The following is a 26,577-nucleotide window of genomic DNA, read 5'->3' as shown; positions in this document are numbered from 1 at the left end:
TCTGATGAGGAAGGCTTACAAAGATACCTGAAAATAACTTGGTTTATATAATTAAATATGGTTAATTATATAAGTCTAATGAAACAGATCATTCATTAAAAATCAAAGGGTCGCTTTCATAAATTGTTTCAATAATTAAAGTAGAGTTTATGCAAAATTTTTATCCAAAAAAGTAAAGTTCATCACAGAATAAAAGAAGTTTGTTTAAGGTAGAGTTTGAATTGATGCCATGACACTGTCTTTGCCCAATTAGGAGGTTGCTTTACAGTCATGGAACATGATTAACTTGTGTCTGCATAGATAACTAACAGTAGCTACTCAATCACTGTTCTCAGTCATATGTTCAGCCATTTTGCATGGTCAGATGAGACTATTCTACTAATAGCAAAAGATGGCTATCACATCTTTTTTGGAATAACTAGCTCACACTGGTGCAGGCTTGTTATTCCTCACCTGGGTTTCTACCCATTGGGATTGGTTTGTGGTAGGTTTCCAAGCAAGTTTAAAACAGCTATATCTTTTGAGCTAAAAGTAAATAATATTGTATGTGCTTTCCAATGTTTCATTATCACATTTAGTTTCCCAACATTACATGGGTCTATCCCATGTACAAATCCAATGTGTTTCTTGGAAACATGTTTTTCAAGCAGTTTATGTTAGGCTGTTGGTTTCTAAGCAAGCACATCAGAAACTCGGGCTACATTGCACCATTGTAGGTTATATCTATACAAGTATGTGTTCATTAGCTAATTTGCAGATCTATTTAGATTAATTTAGGTTTGCATGTAAGGGCAGCTTTAGATCCAGTTGGCAATTTTCTCCCTGACTTGGTATGCAACCATTACCCACAAAATTGCAATTTCTAATTTTCTGGAATTCTTTTTCAGATAAAGCTGAACCTCCCAAATCTGGCAGCCTTGGAATACGACCGTTGTGGAATGTTGGAATTTTCTGGATTTTGGGTGATTGTATCATAGAATTAATGATACAATACAGTAAAATATAGTACAATAAAAATATAATGATCTACCCTTCCAAAATACACCACACAACTCAGGGATTGCATTATCCATTGGGTACAATGGACATAGCAACCAGGGCCACAAAAAAAGTTTTAGGCTTTAAAAAAATAAATTTTTGAATTAAATTACTTTACAAAACCTTTTTATTACAATAATAATGCATCTAAAAATATGTTAGACCTATGATTATATTACAAGACCTATATGTTCTACATTGTGCAAAGATTTATTTCAAGCTACCTTGAGAGCTCATGATTGTGAGCGGGCATCAACAAATGTTTTTGTACGTTTCCACATCATCATTCACTGGCAACTTTGGGAACAATTTTTCCAAACAATTCAACTAAAAAATGTTCAGAGACCTCTTACTGTCAAAATACATAGTCTCCCTGGTCAGGTGGAAGGGATGCACCTTTCACTAGCACAATGTTCCAGACAAAGGCTTTTAGCAAGAAACTCCAAAAACTTTTTTACGTAAAGATTATTTTTTTAAAATTAAATTAAATTTTTAAATACATTAAATTTTTTATGTAAAGATTATGGAGTCCTACAGCCACTACTTGTCCACCTTCAAATTCACATATTTCTATAAGACAACAACTGCACTTCTATCTTCTGCAACAGAATCATTTACAACCACTCTGCTACTACAATGCCCTGTATAATAATTGCTTAACCAAAATTGAATAAAATGTGCTTATTTGCTAGTGTACCGATACTTGTAACGGTGCATAACCAGCTAATTTAAATAAAATAAATACTTTTAAAAACTACACATTTTTGGGAACTTCTGGCTGATATATACATTGGAAACCTAATTTCACATTTATCGAATTTTTGGATAATTTTTTTATAACAAGCGAGTTCAAAACCACTAGTTGTTCTTTCACAATTAAATTTCCTCCACAGATGCTAACTTTAAATGCATGTCATAAACAAATTAGTATCAAAACATGGTACAGTAAAATCCCATTACAATTAAATTTTCACGGGTGCATAAATCATTTTGCTATATCAAAATTTTGTTCTAAGGGATATCACTGATAATTATTTCTAATATGCAGAATTAGCAATTTCTGCTATATTTTTAAGTACTGACTTCACACATTCAGAAATATAGTACAGTATATACATATAACTTATTGTTACTTTTCACATATTAATATATAAAATTTTAATGTTTTACTTTTTATTACTATATAATATCGGTGTAAATACACCATAGTTAACCCATAGATTTGAGCTACGATTGTAGCATAGAAGGCATCGTTTTAATTGTATCTCATAATGTGGTTGCCTTCACAAGATAGCTACTATTGAATTAGTTCAAATAAATAACGCTTCTCTAGTAGAGAAGACTACTGTTATTTATTTTCAGCGTACCACCACCCAGACGATCGTTTCGAAGCTTTTTGGCTTTGTCATCAGTGGGCGGGTAGGTAATATACAATAAGCCATCTCAGTTGCGAAGTTATATCCACATTATGAGAGATGCCAGAAGGGTGTGGTGGTAATGTATTTGGAAAATTAAATGCACTAGGCATAATCCTTATGGGTTTTGATAATTAACTATGGGTAACATTGATAATTAATCTATGGGTTAACTATGGTGTATTTACACCGATATTATATAGTTAATTATCAAAACCCATAAGGATTATGCCTAGTGCATTTAATTTTCCAAATACTTTTTATTACATATCAATACAAAAATTAAGCTTTACTGTAATTAAAAATGCATGGGTTTAGAATGCAATAAGTTTTTTTTTTTTTTTAATGAAAACCCCAAACATGAAAGATATCAAAACTTATAGTACCTAGTATCATGCATGGGTTGAAGGAGAAGTATGGGGGGAGGGGGATGCTGGAAACTTTGCTCTAGAGACTAAACATGGGTTTCACCACTTCAAGCCTCCAATAAGCAAAGTGGTGGTATTTCACCGGTTGATGAAAATCGTCTACCACCTATAAATTAGATTGTTGTTTTTTTTGCTGAATGAGTTAACTGCTTATGAAAACATTTTTTATGAAGTCATGAAAATACAAGGCCTCTTTCACTATGTGGTCCAATATATGCTTTTCATATGTGTTCTGCATTGTAAGCATTTTTTTTTATTTTTATTTTTTTGTCTGATACACAAATTTGTTTTCTGACAGAAACTGCATTACACCTACCACTGTAATGGCCAATGAATTGTAACACTTACTGAATAATCATTCAAAATAGTGTAAAATATAGAGAGGACGTGACAATGAATTCCTTTGCTGTACTTTTCAAGCTTTTCCCCCCCCCCAGGCAAATTATAGCCATTTTACTATATATTCATAATATTCACAAATTTTCTTTCATTGTAAAACCAGTATAAATAGGCACAGGTCAACTTTGAAAATAATTCATTGTACTGAATTTTTCTACCAAAAGCACTAATAATAAAGGAAAGCCATCCAAGACCTAGAAATATTTTGTTACAATGAAATTTTCATTAACATTTCACTATAACTGTAATGGGATTTCACTATATAATGTGCAAAAACTACAATTGACAGTAAATACCAACCAACCATGATAATTTCATAAGAAAAATGTTTTTTCTTATAAAATTATTTTCTGGATTTGAACTACATAAATGTCATGTTACAATATTCTTTTACCTAAAAGTGGGGGTAACCAGTTTACACTGGCTTCAGTGTGGGAATCCAAGAAAATCAGTACATCACCAGTGGCTGCTTTAGCACCCAATAAACGAGCACGGATCAAGCCTTCCCTTTTGGTAGCTCTTAATATATGGACCTTTTTTAAATGCAGTTTCACGTATTCCTCCAAGGGTTTCTTTAATTGTTCTTAAAAAAAATAATAAATAAAAATATATTCATAAATTATACAAAGTATGTATGAGTATATTCAAAATTGTTATATATATATATATATATATATATATATATATATATATATATACATATACATACATATATATACAAAGGGTACTAGGAAAGTTTTGCAATATGACGCAACAATGAATCACAGGAAGCTGCTTGTTGCTGCATGTTGAGACATGTTCATACGTGCATAGTAGCCGCTGCGCCAAGTCGATGGGCTCAGTTATTCATTAGTAGTGAGAGTGTAAAGTGCTTGCGATGGCATCGTGGTCACGAAATGAGATAAGGACAGTTTTGCGGTATAATTTCGTGCGTGGTTTAACCATAGACCAGTGCTTAGAAGAAATGACTTTTGCACTAGATGATGATTGTCCACATCGTACAACGATATTCAGGTGGTATAGAGAATTCCAAAGGGGAAATTTCACTCTGGAGGATTCTGAGAGGCCGGGAAGGCCACGAACGTCAGTTACGGAGGAAAACATTACTGCTGTGAGGAAAATGCTTGACGAAAACAGGCGAGTGACCTACCAACAGATAGAGGATACTTTGGGCCTAAATGCACCAGCAAATCGTTCGATTCTGCAAGATCATTTGCACGTGAAAAAACTTTGTTCTCTCTGGGTGCCGCATCAACTGACTGAAGAGCAGATGACACGACGTGTGACTTGGTGCCGGGAGATGTTAAAAAAGTTTGATAAGGGACAATCTCGGTATGTGAACAACATCGTGCCAGGTGACGAGACTTGGCTGTACTATTACGATCTGCCGACCAAGGCTCAAAACAAAGTTTGGGTCTTTGATGATGACGACACACCCGTAATTGTCAGAAAATCCCGATCTGTAAAGAAGAAAATGATAGCTGTATTTTTCAAATCGAGTGGAATTGTGGAACGTGTCGTTTTGGACACGCAGAAGACAGTCACAGCTAAGTGGTATACTGAACAATGCCTGCCTAAAGTCATTGGATCTATGAAGAACCTGCGGCCAAAGTCAAGAATGGACACCTGGTACCTCCATCACGAAAATGCTCCAGCTCACCGCGCCAAAGCCTGCACCGAATATTTGACCACGACAGGACTGAAACTTCTCGAGCACCCTCCCTACAGTCCAGACCTTGCTCCCTGCGACTTTGCACTGTTCCCGCATATGAAAATGAAGCTAAAAGGGAGGCGGTTTTCCAGTGATGAGGACCTTCTACGGGCTTGGGACAACGAGTGTGCTTTACTCCCTAGTGAAACTTGGCAGAACTGGTTTAAAGATTGGTTTCGGAGGATGGAGAGGTGTATTGAATGTAGAGGAAATTACTTTGAAAAAATTAAATAAACAAAGCTGTATTGCAAAACTTTCCTAGTACCCTTTGTGTATATATATATATATATATATATATACTGTATATTATAAGTTTGTATTAATATATTGATAAAGTAATGCATAAATGGATGTGAAAATTACACAGAGTGCCGGAAACTAGAAGGGTGAGGATAGTAGAAAAGGAAGTGTAGTAGATATGTGAAAGAATGCTAATGATGAAATAAGTTATGATGAATTAAGAAAATTATTGACTGAATTACATAGCCAACAGAGGGCGGGTGAACTGTAAAGTAAAATACAAATAAAATAATAAAAAGCAGTTCAGCTGTCATCAGATGGGGAATATTTGGATAATGGTTGAATATAGGTAAGGCAATTGTGATAAGTAAGGCAGAATCTGATGTCAGCTGAAGCAAATACTGATACATGATCAGATAACCTGACATCGGATTCTGCACAATTGCCTTACCTATATTCAACCATTACCCAAATATTCCCCCCCCCCATCTGAACCGCTTTTTATTTTTATTTTATTTGTATTTTACTATACTAATTTTACTTTACAGTTCACCTACCCTCTATTGGCTATGTAATTCAGCCCATAATTTTCTTAATTCATCAACTTTTAGGATATTAACATTCTTTTACCTATCTAATACACTTCCTTTTCTACTATCCTTACCCATCTAGTTTCTGGCACTCTGTAATTTTCACATCCATTTATGCATACTTTATTCAATATATTAATACAAACATATATATTCTTACATCTTTTAATGCTGCTTTGCACTTTTAGGTGCAAACCTTTCATTAACTGAACTCTCATCAAGTGAAAACCTTTTTTCAACCACTTTAACATTTAATATATATATATATATATATATATATATATATATATATAGTTTTTTCATCAAAGATATTTCCTGTGCAGTTGCATGCATTTTCAACTTTGTAAAGTAAAATACAATAATAAAGTAGAATAAGAAATTTTTGCAATCTCTTTATCGCATCTTATTATATTTTCAAAAACTTCAAAAGTACCAACTGCATATAGGATTAGATGATCTCAATGAGATAAGTTCTTTTAACATGTGCTTCAAATTAGTATTAGTATTAATAATGGCAAATGATGCAAGAAAGCAAGCTTAAACAGCATCAGCCAAAAAAAAAAAAAAATCCCCACATCACCTGTCCATCCCAATCAGTAGTTTGTCCAGTTCTTCCTTGAATTTATTCAAACTACCACTTCCACAACAACAGATGGAAGTTTGTTCCAACAATTAACTACACAATAGCTGAAGGCAAACTTCTGCTCTATCCTGAAACCATCCTTCCTCAATTTGAATTTATGTGCCCCTCATATGTAGTCTGAGCAAGAGAAAGAATGCTATCAGGATTGAGCTCGCTCAATCCATTCAAATTCTTAAACAACTCAATCAGATCAACTTGCAAGTGCCTAGTCTCCAGACACAGCAATTTTAAGAACTGAAGCCTTTCTTGGTAAGAGCAACCTTTTGTTCCCCTCATCAAGCTGGTTGCCACTCTCTGCATACCATCCAGCAAAATTACATACTTCTTAAAACAAGGCCTCCAGACCTGTATGGAGTACTCAAGATGCAGCCTAATATGCCTTATATGATGGGGTAATGATCTACAAATATCCCTAGGTCTTTTTTATTTTCACTAAACTCGGTGTAGTACCACACTATTGGCATGTCCATATGAGATTACTACTACCCATATGAAATACCATGCATTTCTCAATGCTAAACTTCAATTGCCATTTCTTAGGCCACCTACCTAATTTTTTAGATATGTTGCAGTAACATACCCTGATTACAGCAATCAGGGTATGTTATTACAGCATCCTGCAAACTTAGACATTAAGCTTGATATACCTTCAATGTCATTAAGAAATATAGAAAAACAATGGGCCTAGCATTGAACTCTGGGGGGGGGACTACACTAATAACGTCCATGAAGAGCGGTGTCCACTGATAACCATTCTGTCTCCTTGTACTCACCCATTCCATTTTTCATAACAGTAACTTTCTCTTAATGCCACACTGCTCCCATTTGTACAGCAGTCTTATGTGCAACAGTATCAAAAGCTTTCCTGAAATCCAAGTATATGATGTAAAAATTATTTTTTGCATCCAGTTACTTTGTTAATGCATCACAGTATCCAATCAAATTGGTCAGACAAGATCGCCCCTTAAGAAATCCATGCTGTGTCTTCAGTATAATTGCACTCCTGTCTAGAAATGTCCTACAATACTTCTTTAACCAGCGATTCCATTATTTTTGCTGGTACAGAAGTTAGGCTAACAAGACTGTAAACACTTAAGTTGATGTCCAGCCCACCCGGACCTCTCCTAAATCCAGAGATGCTCTCATAATTATGGCTAAGGGTTTGCTCACCTCATTTGCTGCCTCCCTTAATATAACTGGATAGATCCCATCCACCTCTTCCCAAATGAATTCTACATGTGTGGATGTAGATGAAAAATACCCATTCAGTTGTTCAGCCTGAATGCAAAATGCCCATTTAGTTTGTTTGTTTGTTTGTTTCGGGATTTATTGGGCGCATCGGCTACTGAGACCATAGTGCGCCATACGTATGGTAACTATGCATGCCATTTCTTCTCAAAATAGAGATGGAAAAAAGGAACCGAAAGTAAATTTTTTTTTTTTTTTCTAACTAAAGGAGGTGATATACTTTAATCATCTTGAGAAAGTTATAAATGTTTGAGACATTTGTTTCATTGTTTAAAAGTGAGGCAAGTGTAGGATCTTTTGTTGTGGTTGAATTGCAAAGATTCTGGCGTTCTCTTGTATATTTTGTGCATTCAACCAGAATGTGTTTCACTGAGGGCATTGTATTACAGTGATGACATTGAGGGGGAGTCTCTCCTCTTAAAAGATAACTATGAGTAATATTTGTGTGTCCTATTCGCAGACGAGCCAATATTACCTCCTGATGTCGGACTGAATTCAAGCTGGAAGGCCATTGCTCAATGTTTGGCTTGATACTTCGAAGTTTATTATTTGGTTGATTTTCCCATGATAACTGTTATTGGCACATGCATTTTTTCTGGATTATTGATCGATAGTCCTGATGAGGCACTTTCCACTTGTTCTCCGGTGGTAGGTGGGCTAATTTCGCAGCATTGTCCACTGGTTCATTTCCAGGAATTGCCATATGTCCTGGGACCCAGCAGAAGTGTATGTTTTTCCCAAGTTCTGATAAGGTATGTAGAGAGTTGACTATTCTTTTCAAGACTGGGTGGGTGATGTTCATTATGTTCTTTAGTGCTTGAAGGGCACTTAAAGAGTGAGTGAAAATTATGCAGTTGTTAATATCAGAATACTCAATATGATTCAGTGCAACCTGAATTGCTATTAGTTCGGCAGAAAATATACTGAACTCACGTGATAACTGATAGGCTAATGTGATGTTTGGAAAAACTGCAGCGATTCCAACGTGCACATCATTCTTTGATCCATCAGTATGTACTATGGAAAAGCTGGGAAACTGGTCCACTACTGCATGGTATAGTTGCAAGAAATTTTCTCTATGCAATGTAGATTTATTCCATTCATGCAGATGTAAGTCACATGACGGTGGAATGATATTTCAAGGAGCAATAGAGGATGGGAAGCTATGTTCCACATTGTCTAAGGTTAAATTTAGTTCTTCTAAGAGGTGTTTTATTCTCATACCCAAAGGACGGTTAGAATTAGGACGGTTTTGGTATAACCTGTGTGCTGCGATGTGAAAAGTATGGGCCAGTTTGGGTGTTCTGGCATAGATCTAATTTTACAGGCATAACGTAGTATCAGTTGTTGTCGCCTGATCGAGAGAGGAGGTTCGTGTGCTTCAGCATATAAGCTATGTGTTGGAGACGTGCGATATGCCCCTAAAGCAACACGTATTCCACTATGATGGATAGGGTCAAGCCAGCGAAGGGCACTAGGTCTTGCTGAACTATAGACTGGTGCTCCGTAGTCAAGTTTCGATCTTATTAATGCTCTATATAACCGTAATAAAGTAAGGCGATCAGCTCCCCAATTAGTTGCGGAGAGAACCCGGATGATATTTAGTTTTTGTTGACATGATGTTCTTAGTCTTTTGATATGCTCAACGAAAGTGAGTTTATGGTCTAAAGTGATTCCTAAGAACCGTATGCTGGGATGAACTGCTATTGGCTGGCGATTCAGTTGTAGCTCCGGACTGGGATGGAGTTTCCGTTGGCGGCAAAAATGGATGCAGAATGTTTTTTCTGGACAAAGTTGAAATCCATTAGTCTGAGCCCATGAACAGATCTTATTTATTGCCCCTTGTAACTGTCTCTCAATAGTATTCATATTTTTTGCATGACACCAAATACTCAGGTCGTCTACAAACAGTGCTTTATCAATAGTGTTAGGAATTTGTCCAGCAATGGTGTTTATTGCAATTATAAAAAGTGAAGCACTGAGTACAGAGCCTTGAGGAACTCCTTCTTCTTGGGAAAATACTTGGGACAGTGAGGTTTTGAATCGAACCTGGAATGTACGCTTGCATAGGTAATTCTGTATGAAAATCGGGAGGTGACCCCGAAGTCCATGGCGATGTAATTCACGGAGTATTCCATACTTCCACGTGGAATCATAGGCCTTACTGATATCAAAGCAGACTAACACATGGTGTTCCGATCTGAGGAATGCATTCTGAATGGAATTCTCTAGTCTGACTAGTATATCTAGTGTAGATCTGTTCTGTCGGACACTGTATTGTGCAGAATGTAGCAGGTTGAGATTTAAGGTACCAGATCAGTCAGCAGTTCACCATCTTTTCAAGAATTTTGCAAATGCAACTAGTCAAGGCGATTGGTCTATAATGAGTGGGATTTGTAGAGTCTTTACCTGGTTTAGGGAAGGCAAGGACCGTAGCATGATGCCATTGATTAGGGAATTTATCTTCCAGGAAGAGTCTATTCAATAGATGAAGAAGTAACTGTAATGATTCAGTACTTAGTTTCTGAATCATGGAATAGTGAATATTATCTGGTCCTACAGCACTGCGTCTAGATGTTGACAAAGCTCTATGTAATTCGTGAATGGTAAAAGGTAAGTTGTATTGTTCATCTCCTTTTGAAGAGAAGTTTAACTTTTGTTTCTCTAAACTTGTTTTTAATCTTCTGAAAGTCTGTGTATAACTTTCTATTGCTGATGTTTTTGCAAAGGTTTCACCTAGTATATTGGCAATTCCAGCAGGATCATTTACATTCTGCCCTCTCCATTCCATGATGGGTAGAGGTATCGTTTTATATCTGCCACTAATTTTTCTGATTGCTTTCCAAATTTTATGCGTAGGCGTTGCTTGATTAATAGTCGAAGTAAACCGGATCCAAGCAGCCTTTTTATTGCAGCGTCTAACATATCTCGCTCTTGCTCTAGCGAGCTTATATTGAATGAGATTGGTTGTAGTTGGACTCCGGCGAAAAGAATTCCAAGCTTTGCTTTGCTCTTTTTTAGCCACAAGGCATTCATCACTCCACCAGGTTTTTGGATGAATTGGTAATTTTGATGAGGATTTCGGTACGGTTTGTTCTGCTGCATGTAATATCGTTTTGGTGACAGTCAACTGCTTCATCAGTTGTGGAATTTTGGATTATTTCAGGATCAAGCTTAGTTAATTTTTTATAGGACTGTCAATCTGCTTTATCAGTGAGCCAATGTGGAATTTTGGTAGGATGATGAGAGGGCTTATTAAGTAATTCAATTATTATGGGGAAATGATCGCTATGTAGCGGATCGTTGTTTATCGTCCACTTTAGAATAGGATATAAGGTTGCTGAACAGATAGACAAATCTATTGCAGTGCTTGTTCCTGAAGGAAGGTGAACATATGAAGGTGAACCATCATTTAGAAGGAGGTTATTATTGTCTAGACACTGTTCAATTAGTTTTCCTCTTTGGTCGAGGGTAACAAAAACATCGAAAAAACAAAAAGAGTGTGATGACCATTTAAGTCTCCCAGAATGAGGAAAGGTGTTGGGAGTTGAGCTATAAGATTGTTGAGATCATTTTGTTGGAAGGTATAGCTTGGTGGGATGTATAAGGAGCAGATTGTCATACGGATGTCAGCAGCTACACGGACTGCTATTGCCTCGAGGGGAGAGTTCAGTGAGACCTGTTTGGTAGGAATATGTGGGTTTGTTAAAATAGCTACACCACCATGTACAATATTCTGATTGGTTCTGTCTTTTCTAATAATGTTATAACGAGACAGTTTTGGTGTATTTTGGGGTTTTAAATAAGTTTCTTGAAGACAGAGACATATTGGTGAGTATTTACAGGAAAGATCATATAGGTCATCGATATTGGCACGGAATCCACGACAATTCCACTGTATTATTTTGTTCATTATTTATCTCTTTTTAGACTTTCTGAGCGTTTTCAGGTTGCTGAGGTTTTCTGTTTTTCACTTTTGTTTTTATCTTTTTTTGGGAAGGAAGGCCTTTCGGTGTGCATGTCTTCTTCAACAAAAATTTGAAGAACAGGGTCATCTGCTGATTTTTCTTTAGTGTCCATTTGTTGTTGATGACTAGAAGTTAGGATATGTTTTTCTTTGAGTCCTTGATCCGGAGTCTGGACATTTTCTTGTGGTATGGTAATTGGTGTATTGACTGCTTGGGTTTGAGTTGCACTGTACAAAGATTTTACGTAATTCGAGAAGGACTCTTTTGGGGGTACTGTTAATTCAGTTTGCGATCCGGTTGATTGGAATTTTTTGGTGGCTTGGGCATACGTAGGTCTGTTTGCATGAGTTGGTGGTGAGATGATTCTTTTTGCTTCTTGGTAAGAAACATTATGCTCAGTTTTATATTTCTGGATAAGCTTCTCACTTCTCCAGTGCTCACATATTCTAGCATAGGGGGGGGATGGTCTTTTTTTGCATTTTGGACATACTGATTGAGGAGCATTACAGTTTTCGCAATCATGTTCGATTGAACCACACTTTGCGCAAGTAGGGGTTCCCCGGCAAGCTGTTTGGGAATGTCCATACTTCTGGCATCGGAAACACCATAGTGGGTTTGGGACATATGGTCTGACCTTACATACCAGATATCCGGCCTTAATAGATGATGGATGATTCGGTGTATTAAAGGTCAAGATCAGGTTGCGGGTAGGGATCAGATTGCCATCTTTTCTGGTGGAGATTCTCTTGACATGAATAACTCCTTGTTCTTTCAGTTCTTCTAGCATTTCTTCTTCGGATACATCTAGTAGGTCCCAGTCTGAGATCACTCCTTTAGAGGTGTTTAGTGATCTATGAGGCATTACAGTTACTGGGAGGCCTGCAAAGAAATTAGTTTTCAAAAGTCATTCAGAATGTTTGGCATTAGATGTCTCAATGAGAATATCTCCTGATCTGAGTCTTTTTACGGATTTCGGAGATCCTGCTCTACTTTCCAATTCCTTTTGGACTCTAAATGGAGAAAGTTTGCCAACTGCATTCTCACCAGTTGAATGGATGATCAGATAGGTTGGAATTGGATAGCTCTCTGGCTCAGTTTTTTGGCGCTTTGCAGTTCCTGCTGTGGAACTGTCTTTGTTTTTTGATATCTGAGTTGCGTCTGGCAGCCCAGATAAGTCTGAGTTTGATTTACTCATGATATGCTCTTTTTGGCCCCGGGAGATTGTCTTTTTCTCCCAGGTTACCAGCCCCCGCCACGTGGAGGCAAGAGCGGTGCCACCTAGTGACCCAAGCGAAGAAAAGGGTTAGTATTAACTAAAACTAAAAGAGGGATTAAAGAAAGGTGGCTTTCCTTTCTAGGTTATAGTATTTGAATATATCTATTTAATTATAATATTCAGGAGTTATCGGACTTTCGAAACTCAGGAGAAACGTATTTACAGTTAATCGTACTAGATAATCACTCTGGAAAGGTGCTGTGGTCACTAATATCGCTTGGCACTCGGGGCCGCCCATTTAGTTTTTCAGCCTTTTAACTGTCGATGAACCTGAGCAGGATCATTGACAGTTAAAACAATTGGTATCAAGAGGACCAAATGTGATTCATCCCCTTCCTTCTACTGTTTACATAAGTAAGGAAGTCTTTGCTGTTTTTTTTTTCCTTTGCATCCTTTGCCAAAGACTTTTCATAATCTGCCTTAGCTTGCCTAACCTCCTTTGTGACTTAATTGTACACTGGATTACATCTACAATAGGCTTCTGTATGACCTGATAATTTATATGCAATCTTTCTTCTCTACAACGGACCTCAAGTGTTCATCTGGCATCCATTTAGGTCTAAGTGTTGAACTGTATTTCTTAGTTAGCATGAAAAGCCTAGTAGCTTCTACGATTATTTCCCTGAATGCTTCCCATTTAGAATTTTCTGTTGCTAACATTATCAGTTGGTTCCACTGTATAGAATTTAAGCTGTCTGAGACCACTGTAGTCATCTTTATGAAACCAAAAGCCCTTTCCTTTACCCTTGATGGTAGTTACATCTTTAAGTAAATCCCACATCAATATACTGTGATCATGCCACCTAGCGGTGTTTTTTTTTTTTTTTTTATCTGCAGATTCTTAATGCATGAATTTTATTACTGATGAAATTGGCACATACGTTATTAACATTTATGATTTGAGCATTTCTGTCAGAGTGCATTGATGATTTTTTTAAATTACACTGTTGGGGAAGTTTCTAGATTTTTAGCAGATCAAATCACTTAAAAATTATGAAGGTAAATAAAAAAAAAAAAAAAGAGTAATAGTTTTTTATTTTATTAAATACAGACTAATAATAAAGAAAAGAGTACTAAAAATTACAAGAGTGATACCTTTAGTGCTGAAATCATCCACAAGAATTACTTCCTTAATCAATTCAGGCGGTGCCCTCTTCAACACACTTGTTGCTGTCCTGAGCAAAGTTGTCCAGTGTTCATTATGAAATGGTACAACTACACTAGCAACAGGCAATTTTGACAGGTGTTTTTTCCCTTTGCAACTAATGAAATATAAAGAATTTTACAGCTAATTTCAAAGATCTGTGCAATGAAATCATAATGTGTCTGTGTATTATGTTATCAAAAGTACTGGGGACATCGAGAGAGAGAGAGAGAGAGAGAGAGAGAGAGAGAGAGAGAGAGAGAGAGAGAGAGAGATTTATATAAGTGACTAAAAATAATTTAATACGGTGTAGGTTCACTTCTGGCTTTCACAACACAGACTGCTAATATTGCAAACATTTCACCAAATTTTGACAAGTTTTAATGGAAAATTTCACCATTCCACATGCAGGAAATATTTAATATAGCCTGTAAAGTTGGCCTCTATGGTCTATTTTGACCATACCTCATAAACTCATTCCACAGACATTCAGTGGTAGCCATTACTCTCTTCAAACAAGACATCACACATTGTGATGGCAGGGAGCATTGTCCTGCTGAAATACATATGGACCTTATCTGTAAAATTCCATAATCACAGGAAGTATGCAGATTGTTTAGAATACCACAGCAAGGCAATCCATTCATTGTATCTCTATAAAAAATCAGTGATCAAATGCCATACTATAAAAAAATTTTGCTATAATATTACACTTCCACCACTGTCTTTCACACATTTAATTGATGCAGTGCATTTTGACTTCTGTACAAACTGCATTATTTGGCAACAAATTGCCAGGAGAGCACTTGCTCTTCAGTCTGCTGCCAGACTCAGATTCTTCATTCAGACTGAAATTGTACATATGGTGATTCAAAATTACAGAGAACACATTTTAGCTCTTCCTGTTCATTTTCTGCAAACAAAGCACCACTGAGCTATTGTTGAATACTGACTTTTCTGGTCATGGGTTTGTTTGATGCAGTCATCCAAAACTATTCTGCCGAAATGACATGAATGTGGTAAACATGTTGATCAATCTTCTGAGTGATTCTGCTGTAGTGGCAATTTTGGTGGACAATGGTTGACCATTTTGAGATCTATTTCTGTCAAAGTATGCATCTGAACACTGCAAAGTCAACTTTCATATCTCCATTCATCTTTCATTTCCATACAGTAATTCATGGGAATTTAAGAGCCTCCAAAATCTAGGTTCTACAATGTGGTGCCCAACTACTTGTCCACATTTAAACTATGAACTTCACTCCATATGATACTTTTCTTGAAAGTGAACAAGCGTTATTCTACAATTCTCAGTTAAATTTATATCACTGCACTACCATAATGCTTTATACGTTGTCAATATTTTTCATGTCAAACGATTATTCTCTGGTGTTTCAGTACATTTGATAACGTGCACGCGTGAGTACCATGTTAAATTATTTTTAAAACTATATAACAATATATGCATTAACAGGATAAATTTAAGCTATTAATTCATGGAATTATTAACTGTGAACGCAGTAGAGTAAAAATGCAAATGATGCAAACTTCTTATAGAAATTTTTGAAAATATAACCAAATTTTCAAAATAACAAATAAAATGTCAAGTTACAGACAGCACACAGAAAAGGGATTTATTTGTGGTAAAAGATAAAGCAAGAACTTTTAATCCCTTATGGATTGTACTATATTATAAATATTTACAATATTCATTATTCGAGCTGTTTATAATTAGCAAAAATATTCCTTTATAGAAAAAAATTATATAAAAGACACAATAGTAAAAGTAATAAGGAGAATATGCTAACTATATAAAGGAATCATAGGGTTATAAATCAAATGACATTATGTTATTCATTTAAAAGTCTAGAAATTGAACTATTATTTTTAAGAAATGTATTGTCTCTAATAATTTAGAGAAGCTTTTTTTATAGGTAAGAAGGAACACTACCTTTTACAGAAATTACTATCGCCATTTAATTGGATTATGAATAATGAGAAACACAGAATGAACTTTCTCATTTAAAATGACTACATGTAGGAAATTTGCAGTAGCAACATAAAGTTAATCTCCACATTCAATTAACATGGCAAAGGGGCAGATTAAAATAATGCAACGACTATTGTTCATTTTTATATTTTGGTTGATCTTTAGAGTTAACTGTGTGCTTGGATTTTACAACAATGAGGCTACCAAAGCCAGGTTCTCTTTCTTTCCATTTAATCAGTATAGTTATTATTTTCAATTTTAATACAGAAATTTCATTTTTTAATTGTTTCCCAATATAATTTAAACAGATGTAAAAATATTTTGATCCTGTGATTGACTTTTAAACTTGGCTGAAGTAGTTTTATTTATCCTGGATACAAATATTTATATCAGATGCATCAGGTTAGGTTATTATATAAAAGCCAATAGAATGCTAACTAACATGTATAAAGATTTCTTAAATGATCTTATAAGATTTTGTATCAAACTGATGCTAGTTTCATTTCAACAGTTATGCTCATAAAATACTGCATGTAAGATGAACCCTTAACCCAATTAAACTATACACAGGGGGGTTAAGAGTTAATCTCACAGAAAATATTTCATGAGCATGATTTTCGAAATGAAATTGGTTTTCGTTTGTGATCAGAAGTTACACCAAAGTCTACAAAATGTTAGCAATAGAATGGGGTGAAAAATGTTCACATATAATAGACAGCCAAAGAAAAATTTAAAGAAAGAAAAGTGATCTTAGAATGCAAAATAATAAAATAAACAAAATTGCATATAATAAGAAAGAAGCAAGAAGATTACCACAAACAAACAATATAGCAAAGTAAAGTAGCAAAATTATTTTAAGTAATAATAATAATAAAAAAAACTTTAATAACTAATTTAGGATAAGATTTAATAGAGCAACAACTCTCAAAGTCGCAAAATTAAATATATTAAACAGGACATTAAAGAGCAAGAGCAATTAATGTTATACCAATAAGCAAAATGAACACAGGAGCATCGAGATGAGAGCAGATCTGCTGCTCTGGACCCATAGATTTTTAAAATGGCTCAGATTCCAATTCCAGGCTTCCCACAGGTTGGCCCATGGAGGTTGTTTGCCTCTGAGCCATGCTGCATCCTGAAGTCCCTGACTGAACAGATCTTCTGGAGTCCAAAGTGGATGTCCTTCACTTTGGACTGCAGAAGATTTATTATTATTCATTCTTATATTTATATTTGGATGGGCCATATGTCAGTATATTAATATCCAATACTAATATGCCAATTTACTGAGAAATAACTTGTACAACATAAATTCCATGTCAATATTATTTTATTAATATTATATCTATACAATGCTATTTATGACATTAAATGAATTGTTCAAACTCTTTCTGGTAATTTACTTCTCATTAAATTGTTATAAAACACCATGTATACATATAGGATGATTTTTAACATTATATAGGGTATTTCACAACATGTGAGCAGTACTATCAGGATTTATTCAGGACCTGAAGACAACAAAAAAGAGTTTATATAAACATTTCCAATTCTGAATGGTTACAGAGCTATGGTCGTTGGAATTTTAAAGAATGGCTATGGAGTTTTTAAAAAATAATGAATAAGAATAAGCAGACAGACACACACACACACACACACACCTTGTAATATGTTTATTTCTATAAATGTTTGTTTATTCTTATTCAATTTTTTTTTTATTATTTATATTATTTTTTTACCATTAAACTTTGCCCACATTTTAAAATTCAAACTGCCAAAACTCTATCACTGTTCAAAATTGGACACTTGCTTATAAGAAGTTTTTTCATTAAGTCCTGAATCAATCCTGAAAGTTACAGCCCACATGTTACAAGACACTCTACAGAGTGCCCCAAAAGTCTGACACCAAAGTGTAAAATAAAGTGTTTCAAACTAATGTTTTCTTATTTTGGATTTAATTTCAGCAGGAGAGAAAGAACGTAAGTGGAGGAAAGAGTTGCCATAATTTAAAGTAAAATAACATAAAATAAAGGCATAGTTTCAAAAGAACTGAAAGCATTTGACTGCCACCACAGTGGGGGGGGACCAAAAAGTGCTGCTGATGAAGAAAATGCAGTGGTGCGCTTGTACAAATTGCAAGGTTGTTGTTGTTATTTGGTTTTTAGGAGCATTAGCAACTAAGGCCATATTGCTTGGGGAATATGCGGTGGTCATTTCCTGACCTTTCCGCGTCCTCCGTATTTGGTGGTGAAGGGCTCGAACCCCGGTCTAATCAAGAAGCGTATGCTATGCACTGCTGCTCCTTCCCACCTGGCTACAGAGGCGCCAAATTGCAAGGAGTTGAAAGAAAATCTTAAAGAAGCTGTCACAACATGAATGGGACAACAAGCATTCATCCCATTCTAGCAAATAACAAATTCCATCTATATAAGATTCACATTGTACAAGAACCTCATTATATGACACAATGGGCCATATCACACAAGTCTGTGAGTGGTTTCTACAATATTGAGCAAAGTACATCTTGTAAAGCTATGAGGCCTTGTTTTAACTTAATTGCCATGTCAGGTGCTCACATCTGGTGCGTATGGGCTTGGCACACCCACCCAGGGTCCTGAGCTGGATATCATCATTCCATTCTTCTCTTTCTTGGTGATTTCCTTCTACTTTTGATTCTTTTTCTCTCTCTTTCTCAGAATTTTTTTTTTTTGGCTGGTGCAGCATAAGCCCCATGCTTCCTTGCACCATATGGCTAATAATAATGTCAATGGGCAACCTGAGATACTGGGCCAGTTAACAAGCAATGTGGACTGAAGCAATGCATATTCAACATGATCCAGAAGTAACTATATGGATACGAATATATGACAGGCTATAAGTGAAAGCCTACTTTTGACACTGCCATAAAAAGTAAAACTTAAAGTAAAACGCTGCACGCTTTTTCTTTGTGTTACCATTTATCAAAACACATGCTACATTCTTCTAATAAGACTGAGTTGCAAAACTTTGCACTTGCCTTCAGATAGCCCCGTGATAGTTATCTAATAAATGGATTGGAAGTGGAGGAGCAATTAAGTGACTGCTTCAATTGCCAGATCTGATGCTACTCAATTTCTGTCTTTAAGACAGAAATTGAGTAGCATCAGAGGAATCAGGAGGAATTTTAAATTTGTGTATCAAGTTTGTCTAAACTATTGGAGAACTATAGCAGAAAATATGAATGTGCAAAAAAAAAATCAGTGAAGACATGTTATTGAGAGCTCAAGCACCATGTATTCTTAGAATCAGGAAGTGTTTAAAAGTAAATGATGGAATATTTGAAAACTGGTTGTACTTTAGCATATGAACATAAACTGAACCAAAACAAAAATTATTTATCAAGTTATCACATTTCACCTATAGTTCATGACTTTTGGGGAATTACATATTATGGCTTACAAGCACATTACAAAATGCAAGATTAAATACAATAAGATATATATACTAACCCAGGATGCCGGATATCAGGCAAGGAACGGTTTAGTGATATGTAGTCACTAACTAGTGCATTAAAACCATTTACTTTATAGAGTTCATCTTTTTTCTTTTCTGTTCCAGCAGGCAGGTAAAATGCAATGCCTCTTTCTCCAGGTCCCTGTCTTTTGCCATCTTCAGAAATTTCACTATAATTATGCCAATCCTTCTTTGTTAGGTAATCCTCGTGTATCTACAATCAAAGATGCTGACTATACCATAAAATATAGGATGTTCAAACTTTATACATACATATGTTTGTTATTTTGTAAATTAATGCTTTTGAATTATAACTACTGGTTAAATCACCGATTTATTAATTAAAAATAGTTCTGAAAAATATAAATAAAATCAGAGTTAATACAGCAAGGATAAAAGGAAAAGAAGAGAAAAAAAAAAGTTTTCCTGTATAACATTGACAAGGCTCCATGCTCTGGCAGCACTTATCAGAAAAACTTCATATCTGACTGCACAATTACACCCAGGTCTATTTCATTCTCTACTTTGTTAAAAACATTCAAGGCTTTATACACCTCAATCAGATCACTCACAGATACCTAGTCTCGTACCAACTGTGCAGTACTACACTTAGGGTAGTACTGCACAGTGAGTCTACAATGGAGCCTTTATCTCATGGCTATTCTCAACCTCTTATTGTTTGGCATTACAAGAATGAAAAAATGGGATGACCTGCGAGATTTCTTTTCTTCTTTTCCTTGGTCGGACTACTGTTTCAAAACTTCTGATGTCAACATTTGCTCTGATCGTGTCAGTGAAATTATTTTTGTAGGAATGGAATCCTTTATTCCACATTCCACATTAAAATCTCGTTCTTTATCTAAACCTTGGTTTTCCAATATATATGCTAAGGCTGTTCAAGAGAAGAATGCTGCATATCGTAATTGGCTTGTTTCCAATTTCCAGTTTCATTTTCTGCCTACACCAAAACTTGCAACAATTGTAAAGCAGTCATTAATCAGTCCAAACTAGATTTTGAACAGGCTAAGAGTAGAAAACTTGCTTCTTGCCCTAATGGTAGCTGAGCATTCTGGTGTCTTGCCAAAGCTATTGGCCGCAACTTTTGCCCATCTCTGCTCCCACCTCTGTCAAAACCAGATGGTTCTGTTGTCACTTCAGCCAAGGATAAAGCTGGCCTGCTAGCATCCCATTTTTCTTCCAACTCATGTATTAATGATCTTGGTAAAACACCTCCCACCATTCCCAACCCGCTCCATTCAATGCTTCCTGTGGTCTTCTGTCAAAAGGATTTTGACGAATCTTGATGCTAAGAAAGCTCCAGGTCCTGATGGTATTTCTCCATTTGTTCTCAAAATCTGTGCTCCTGAACTTACTCCTGTTCCTTGCCGCCTTTTTTTCACTTTCTTATTCCAAAGGTGTTTTTCCTTCTGCTTGGAAATTTGCTCATATCCAGCCAGTTTCTAAAAAGGTTGATAAGTCCCTCCCCATTCAATTATTGTACCATTGCAATTACTTCTGCTCTTTCTAAAGTAATGGAGAAATCAATTAACCGCCAACTCTTAAACTACCTAGAAACCTTCCGTCTCATCAATGATCGCCAGAATGGATTCCGTCAGTGTCGATCCACTGGTGATATTCTGGCTATGTTACCCATTTATGGACAAATACAATGGAAAAGTTTGGTGAACCACAAGCAGTTGCTCTTGACATCTCAAACGCTTTCCGTCTGAACAAGCTTCCATCTTATGGTTTGCCAACTGTTTTTTGTAATTGGTTATCCAGTTTTCTCTCTGATCACTCACCTAGGGTTATGGTAGATGGCTCTCTTTCTTCTAACTTCTCCCCAAATGCTAGTGTCCCCAAAGGTTCAGTTCTTTCCCCCCAATCTTTTCCTCTTGTCTATTAATGACCTTCTTCCATTGATTGGAAATCCTATCCATAGTTTTGCCGATGATAGAACATTGCATTCCACTTTCAATTTTGAAAAACCTTGCCCTGCTCAATCAGCTTCAACTTCTTGAATATCAGCTACCAATTCCTTAAATGCCGTTCTCCAGGTAATTCTCCAGTGGGCAAATACAACTTAGTTGATTTCAATCCTTCTAAAACTCAGTTTTGTCTTACATCTCACAAAAAGGATTCTTCTGCTCCTATGCTTATCTTTGGTGACACTCCAATTTCTAGGTAAAATGATATATCTCTTGTGATGACCGACTTCGAAGTCTGTCGTCACAAGAAACTTTGATGATATAATGCAACCCGACGCACAAAGCCTGTTTTCTGATATATCTCTTTTGGAGATTACTCTGACTTCTAATCTCTCTTGGCACAAAGACATTACAAATATTGCTTCCTCTGCATCTAAAAAAACTTGGTTTTCTCTTTCGCTCTTGGTGTTACTTTTCTTCCAAACAGCTGTTCACTCTGTAGAAATTGCAAAAATCCACCCTAGCATGGAATATTGTTTCCACATCTGGGGTGATGCCCCTTAAACTTCTCTCAGGCTTCTAGATTCCATTCAGAAGAGGGCATTAGGTTAATTAATGACTCCTCTCTAACAGAATCTCTCAACTCTCTATCTCATAGATGTACTGTTTCTGCTGCATACCTCTTCTTTACATACTTCCATGGGCACTGTTCTTCTGAATTGGCTTTTATAATTCCCACTCTCTCTTTCAAAATGGTCTGAACACGTGCCGCCACCAGCCAACATCCATTTACTGTCCAACTTCAAACTCACAGAACCAACTTTTTATCTTCCTCGTTTATTCATTCAACTGCAGTTTTCTGAAACAACCTTCTTTCGTACGCATTTCCTGAAAATTGCAGCCTACAGAAGTTCAAGTCTAACATCACCAAATATCTTCTTTCATCTTCTCAACCTCCAACCCATGCACGGTACTCAGTACTATAGGTTCTAATACCTCTTGTGTTTGGGGTTTTCATTTAAAAAAAAAAAAAAAAACCCACAGCGTGTTTCATTATTGTTTTTACGACTTTTGTGGGATTTTTTTCCCACTCCATGACAGGTACTGGTACCAAGTGCATGGGTAGTTGGTTGTGTCTGGTTACTATTATTATTACTGTGGTCGAGGAACTCTCTGACAAGTGTTCAGGATCATGTCTTCCTGGAGTTCTATGCAAGTATTCTTCTGGGAGGCCAATTGCTGCTAAGTTCTTATGGAGGCTCTTTGGTACCATCCCGGAAGTTGACACTGATTGAGAGGGACACTGCTTGTTCCATATGCCACATTTCTTTGAGTTGCTGTCTTAGGTCTGTATACTTCCTGATCTTTTCTTCATAGGTTAATGAGGAAATATATAATGCAAATATAATATTTGAATTTATATTTGCAAGATGGTCTTGAACCATCCCTCTACCTACTCATCAGATTTATCTAATCGTGGTAGCAATCTATTTTGACTACACAAGTTCACCACGAAACCAGAGTGATCCAAACAGGTCATAAGGTTTGAGAGCAGACAGCCACTTAAGGAAATTGACTTCTTTTAGTGGCTGCCTCCTCCCAAAGAACTCTATACATCAGGGATTGGATTGGAGTACTGCAACATTGACAGGACATGTATCAGATTCGTGGCCCACCCTGTGGAACACCCGAGCAAATACACACAACATATACCATGACACTATTTATAGTGGATTCATCACTTGTCACTAGTTTGGATTCAAATCCTGTCAGAGATCAGCAATAAACAACACAGGCACACAGATGGTGATGAGTAACCATTCAACTGTTTTGTTTTGCTTCTTTTTATTTAATTTTCTTACTAGGCGTCCTTTAAAGCATCATTAAAAGTTAAACATAAAAAGGTCTACAGTATCGAATAATTTAGCAACAGTCTGTATTTCTACCATATTAAATTTAATCACAGTATACCACTTCATTCTTAAAAGGATGAAGTTGGCATGAAGCCTACACATAGAGGTAACAGTGTGTGTGTGTGTGTGTGTGTGTGTGTGTGTGTGTGTGTGTGTGTGTGTGTGTACACACACACGCAGTCCAAGAGTCTCCCTGAAGGACATAATTGGAGTCCCCCAGCTAAATAGGTTTCTCAATGTTGGTAAGAATGCTTTAGTTCTTGTAACGTATGGTCTTTCTAGAACTTTATTATAACTGTTTACTTTAGTTACACTTAAGCAAACAGTTATAAACAATTAGCTGAGTTTTTAATACATATATATAATCTGAAATTAAAAATAATGCCATGTTTTTGGCACAGCAATATGATATAAAGAAGAAAATTGAAGAGCAAACAGTACGTATTTTGCACAGGGAATAAATATCCTATAAAATTAATGACACCCTGTAGGCAATTTGCAAGTCAAAAATGCAAATGTCATTTGTAGTTTACTTAGATAACATAGGGCTAGCAATGGTAGTATGATGACAACACTAGTAGTGACTCCAATTGAGGATTAAAAAAAAAAAAAAAAAAAAAAAAAGTTACCAACTAGCAATAAATATTAATTATGCACCCAAGGGGAGTTTTTCTTGTTGATTTTAGAAATTATGAGCAGAGGAGTTTGTCACTGATGTTAACAATCCACTGACTTAATTTATTCTACTAGATCAAAGATCACAAGTTTCTGAGGGAAAACTGGCAATATCTCTCGTACATATTTTAAAAATAAGAATATTTCTAGTTACAGTAAACCCTCGCTAATCCAGTTACATTTAATCCGTATGTCAGATAATTCAGATTGAAATAGGAAAAATTCTGTTCACAGTTGAGTACTTAGAAAGACACATGGGATTTAGGAAGGCAGATGAGTCACTCTGACTGCACAGAGAGAGAGAGAGAGAGAGAGAGAGAGAGAGCCGGAACGTACATTACATTGTCCTTGTGTGTTGTTCAGTATCATTGTTGACTGAGTCGGATGGATGCTATTGCATATATCGCTTCATGTGTGTACTTCTTTATGTGTATAAATGTACATAAGTTCACATATTTTATATATTATGGGTTCTAAAGAATTGAAAAGTGGAATAAAAAGAAAGCACATTACTTTAACTATCATTAACAAGCTCAAAGCGGTATAACAACTTGAAAATGGTGTTCCTGGAAAAAAAATTGCTGAAGAATTTGGCATTAGTCAACAGACTGTGTCAGATATTAACACGTTGACTGCCAAATACAAGTTAACTTGCCTTTCAGGTGAAGCTACGAGTATATTGGTAGGAAATACGTGCAACTGATGGATAGTGGGCTTCTGGGATAAGAATGAAAAATCAACCACGGCATCAAAAAACAGATAATTTATTCACAAAAACACACACACACACACACACACACACTTGTATGTATTTTATTCAAAATTACATAAAGAATAGTGTATTACTAAAACTCACGAATATAATAGTTTATTTGTGATATTTCTTGAAACATTCTTGTACACAAAGAGCTGGCTTCTCTTGGCACACTGGACAATAATAGTGTGTTTCATAGCATTTTTTTTATTTCTTGTACGTACTCGACACAGTTTAGTCAGGTGTGGTTTTTTTTCAGTTGGTGGTACAGCCTCTAAATAATGAATTTCACGTTCAAACCTAATCACCTTTGGAATGTTTAGAATTTTTTCTCCAATCAAAGATTCAATGAATGTTTCTCTGAATTTTAGACATTTTATGATGGAACCAGTAACTTGATAGAAAAGGTTGTATGCATTATGAATATATATTAATAATCGGCCTCCATAGCAGAGTGGTCATGAGCGGGAGTGCAGTAGCACACGCTCTTTGAGTAGACCGGGGTTCAAGCCCCTGACTGCTAAATACCGTCAATCTGCCAACCCGCACTGGATCAGCGTGGCAGATTATGGTCCATTTCTCTCAGCATGAATTGTTGAGGAGGCTTCCATCCTGCAGTGGGTTGATAAGGGCTGCAGTTTTTTTTTTTATTTCTATAATATGCAATGCAATTTTTTTCGGCCATCTGATGGTTTTTCTTAGTGCTGAATAATACGAGAGCATTTGATTCAATTGATCTATGAACCAGAACCATACGACTCGTGAAAAGTTCTTCAAATTCCAAGTTACTCATATTAGCATAGAGCTCTAGCTCTTCTTCGGTCAGTGGTCTCTTCTTATCCATGTTTTATGTTCTTATTTATTTATTTTATTTTTTTTTTTTTTTTTTTTACAAAAAAAAAAAAAGTAACAACACAAAGTACTAAATATAATGTACATGACAAAGTCTGTGTCACTGCTGTGGATTTACGCACAGCGCTGACTAATATACAACGAATTTTACAAGTTACAACACATCTGAGTTAATCGAGTTACTCTTAGTTAACTAAGAGTTAATTGATTCTTGGCTGCTGCGAAGAATTTTCTATTACATATGCAAACTGTGAGATAATTCAAAGATTTTTTTTACAATAATAAGCTTTCTTTACGAGTTCTGGTGATGAATATATATTATAATTTGGGTTTTGAATAATTTAACATGCCTAACTCAAATTGGTGATGGCGATCCGTTTACCTAAATAAGCCTTGGCAGTCAACGTGTTATAAAATAAAAAGGATCTATAAAGACAATGTGCGAGGCTGGGGAGTGATAAAAGCAGTGTATCAAATAGATAGACATTAAAAAAGCCAAGAACTGTTGCTGGAAGAAGCTGTATTTAAGTAGTATTCACAAATCAAACAAGTTAGTGCATAGCATCATATTAGTTCGCAGTAAATCACTTAAGTGGGTGAGAAAAATTGCATTGTTTTTGTTATATCTCATATTGTGAATGCCTTCACAATGAGTTGCCCTGATATTGCACTACCTCGATTAAGCAACACTTCCCCATTGGAGAAGACTAATGTTACTTATTCTCAGCAGATACCAACCACCCGAGGGTGGTATCCGCCGATTACAATATCAGGGCAACTCGTTGTGAAGGCATTCACAATATGAGATATTGGTGGTATCCACCATGGTAGTGCAATATCAGGGCAACTTGTTGTGAAGGCATTTGCAATATG

The 26,577-nt window shown here is 35.9% G+C and overlaps 1 protein-coding gene across 2 annotated transcripts in view; it reads right to left on the bottom strand.

Annotated features, from left to right (window-relative positions):
- LOC150090780 (putative polypeptide N-acetylgalactosaminyltransferase 10) overlaps positions 1 to 26,577 on the bottom strand; it is a 238,742-nt gene that overhangs the window by 35,415 nt on the left and 176,750 nt on the right. The window contains exons 4-6 of one of the 2 annotated variants that reach the window (XM_090372664.1): positions 19,579 to 19,787; positions 14,052 to 14,218; positions 3,675 to 3,863 (exon numbers count right to left, since the gene is read on the bottom strand). In XM_090372664.1, the coding sequence (XP_090228790.1) occupies positions 3,675 to 3,863; positions 14,052 to 14,218; positions 19,579 to 19,787 (565 nt within the window). Of the gene's footprint in view, positions 1 to 3,674; positions 3,864 to 14,051; positions 14,219 to 19,578; positions 19,797 to 26,577 lie in introns of both variants that reach the window. The other variant, XM_090372653.1, reaches the window with a different exon arrangement.

The sequence above is a fragment of the Mastigoproctus giganteus genome, chromosome 1 (genome assembly GCF_048544385.1).
Source record: "Mastigoproctus giganteus isolate SK-2022 chromosome 1, ASM4854438v1, whole genome shotgun sequence".
Lineage (NCBI taxonomy): Eukaryota > Metazoa > Arthropoda > Arachnida > Uropygi > Thelyphonidae > Mastigoproctus > Mastigoproctus giganteus.
The sequence above is the reverse complement of the archived record's forward strand: the minus strand, read 5'-3'. Positions and strand labels throughout refer to the sequence as shown.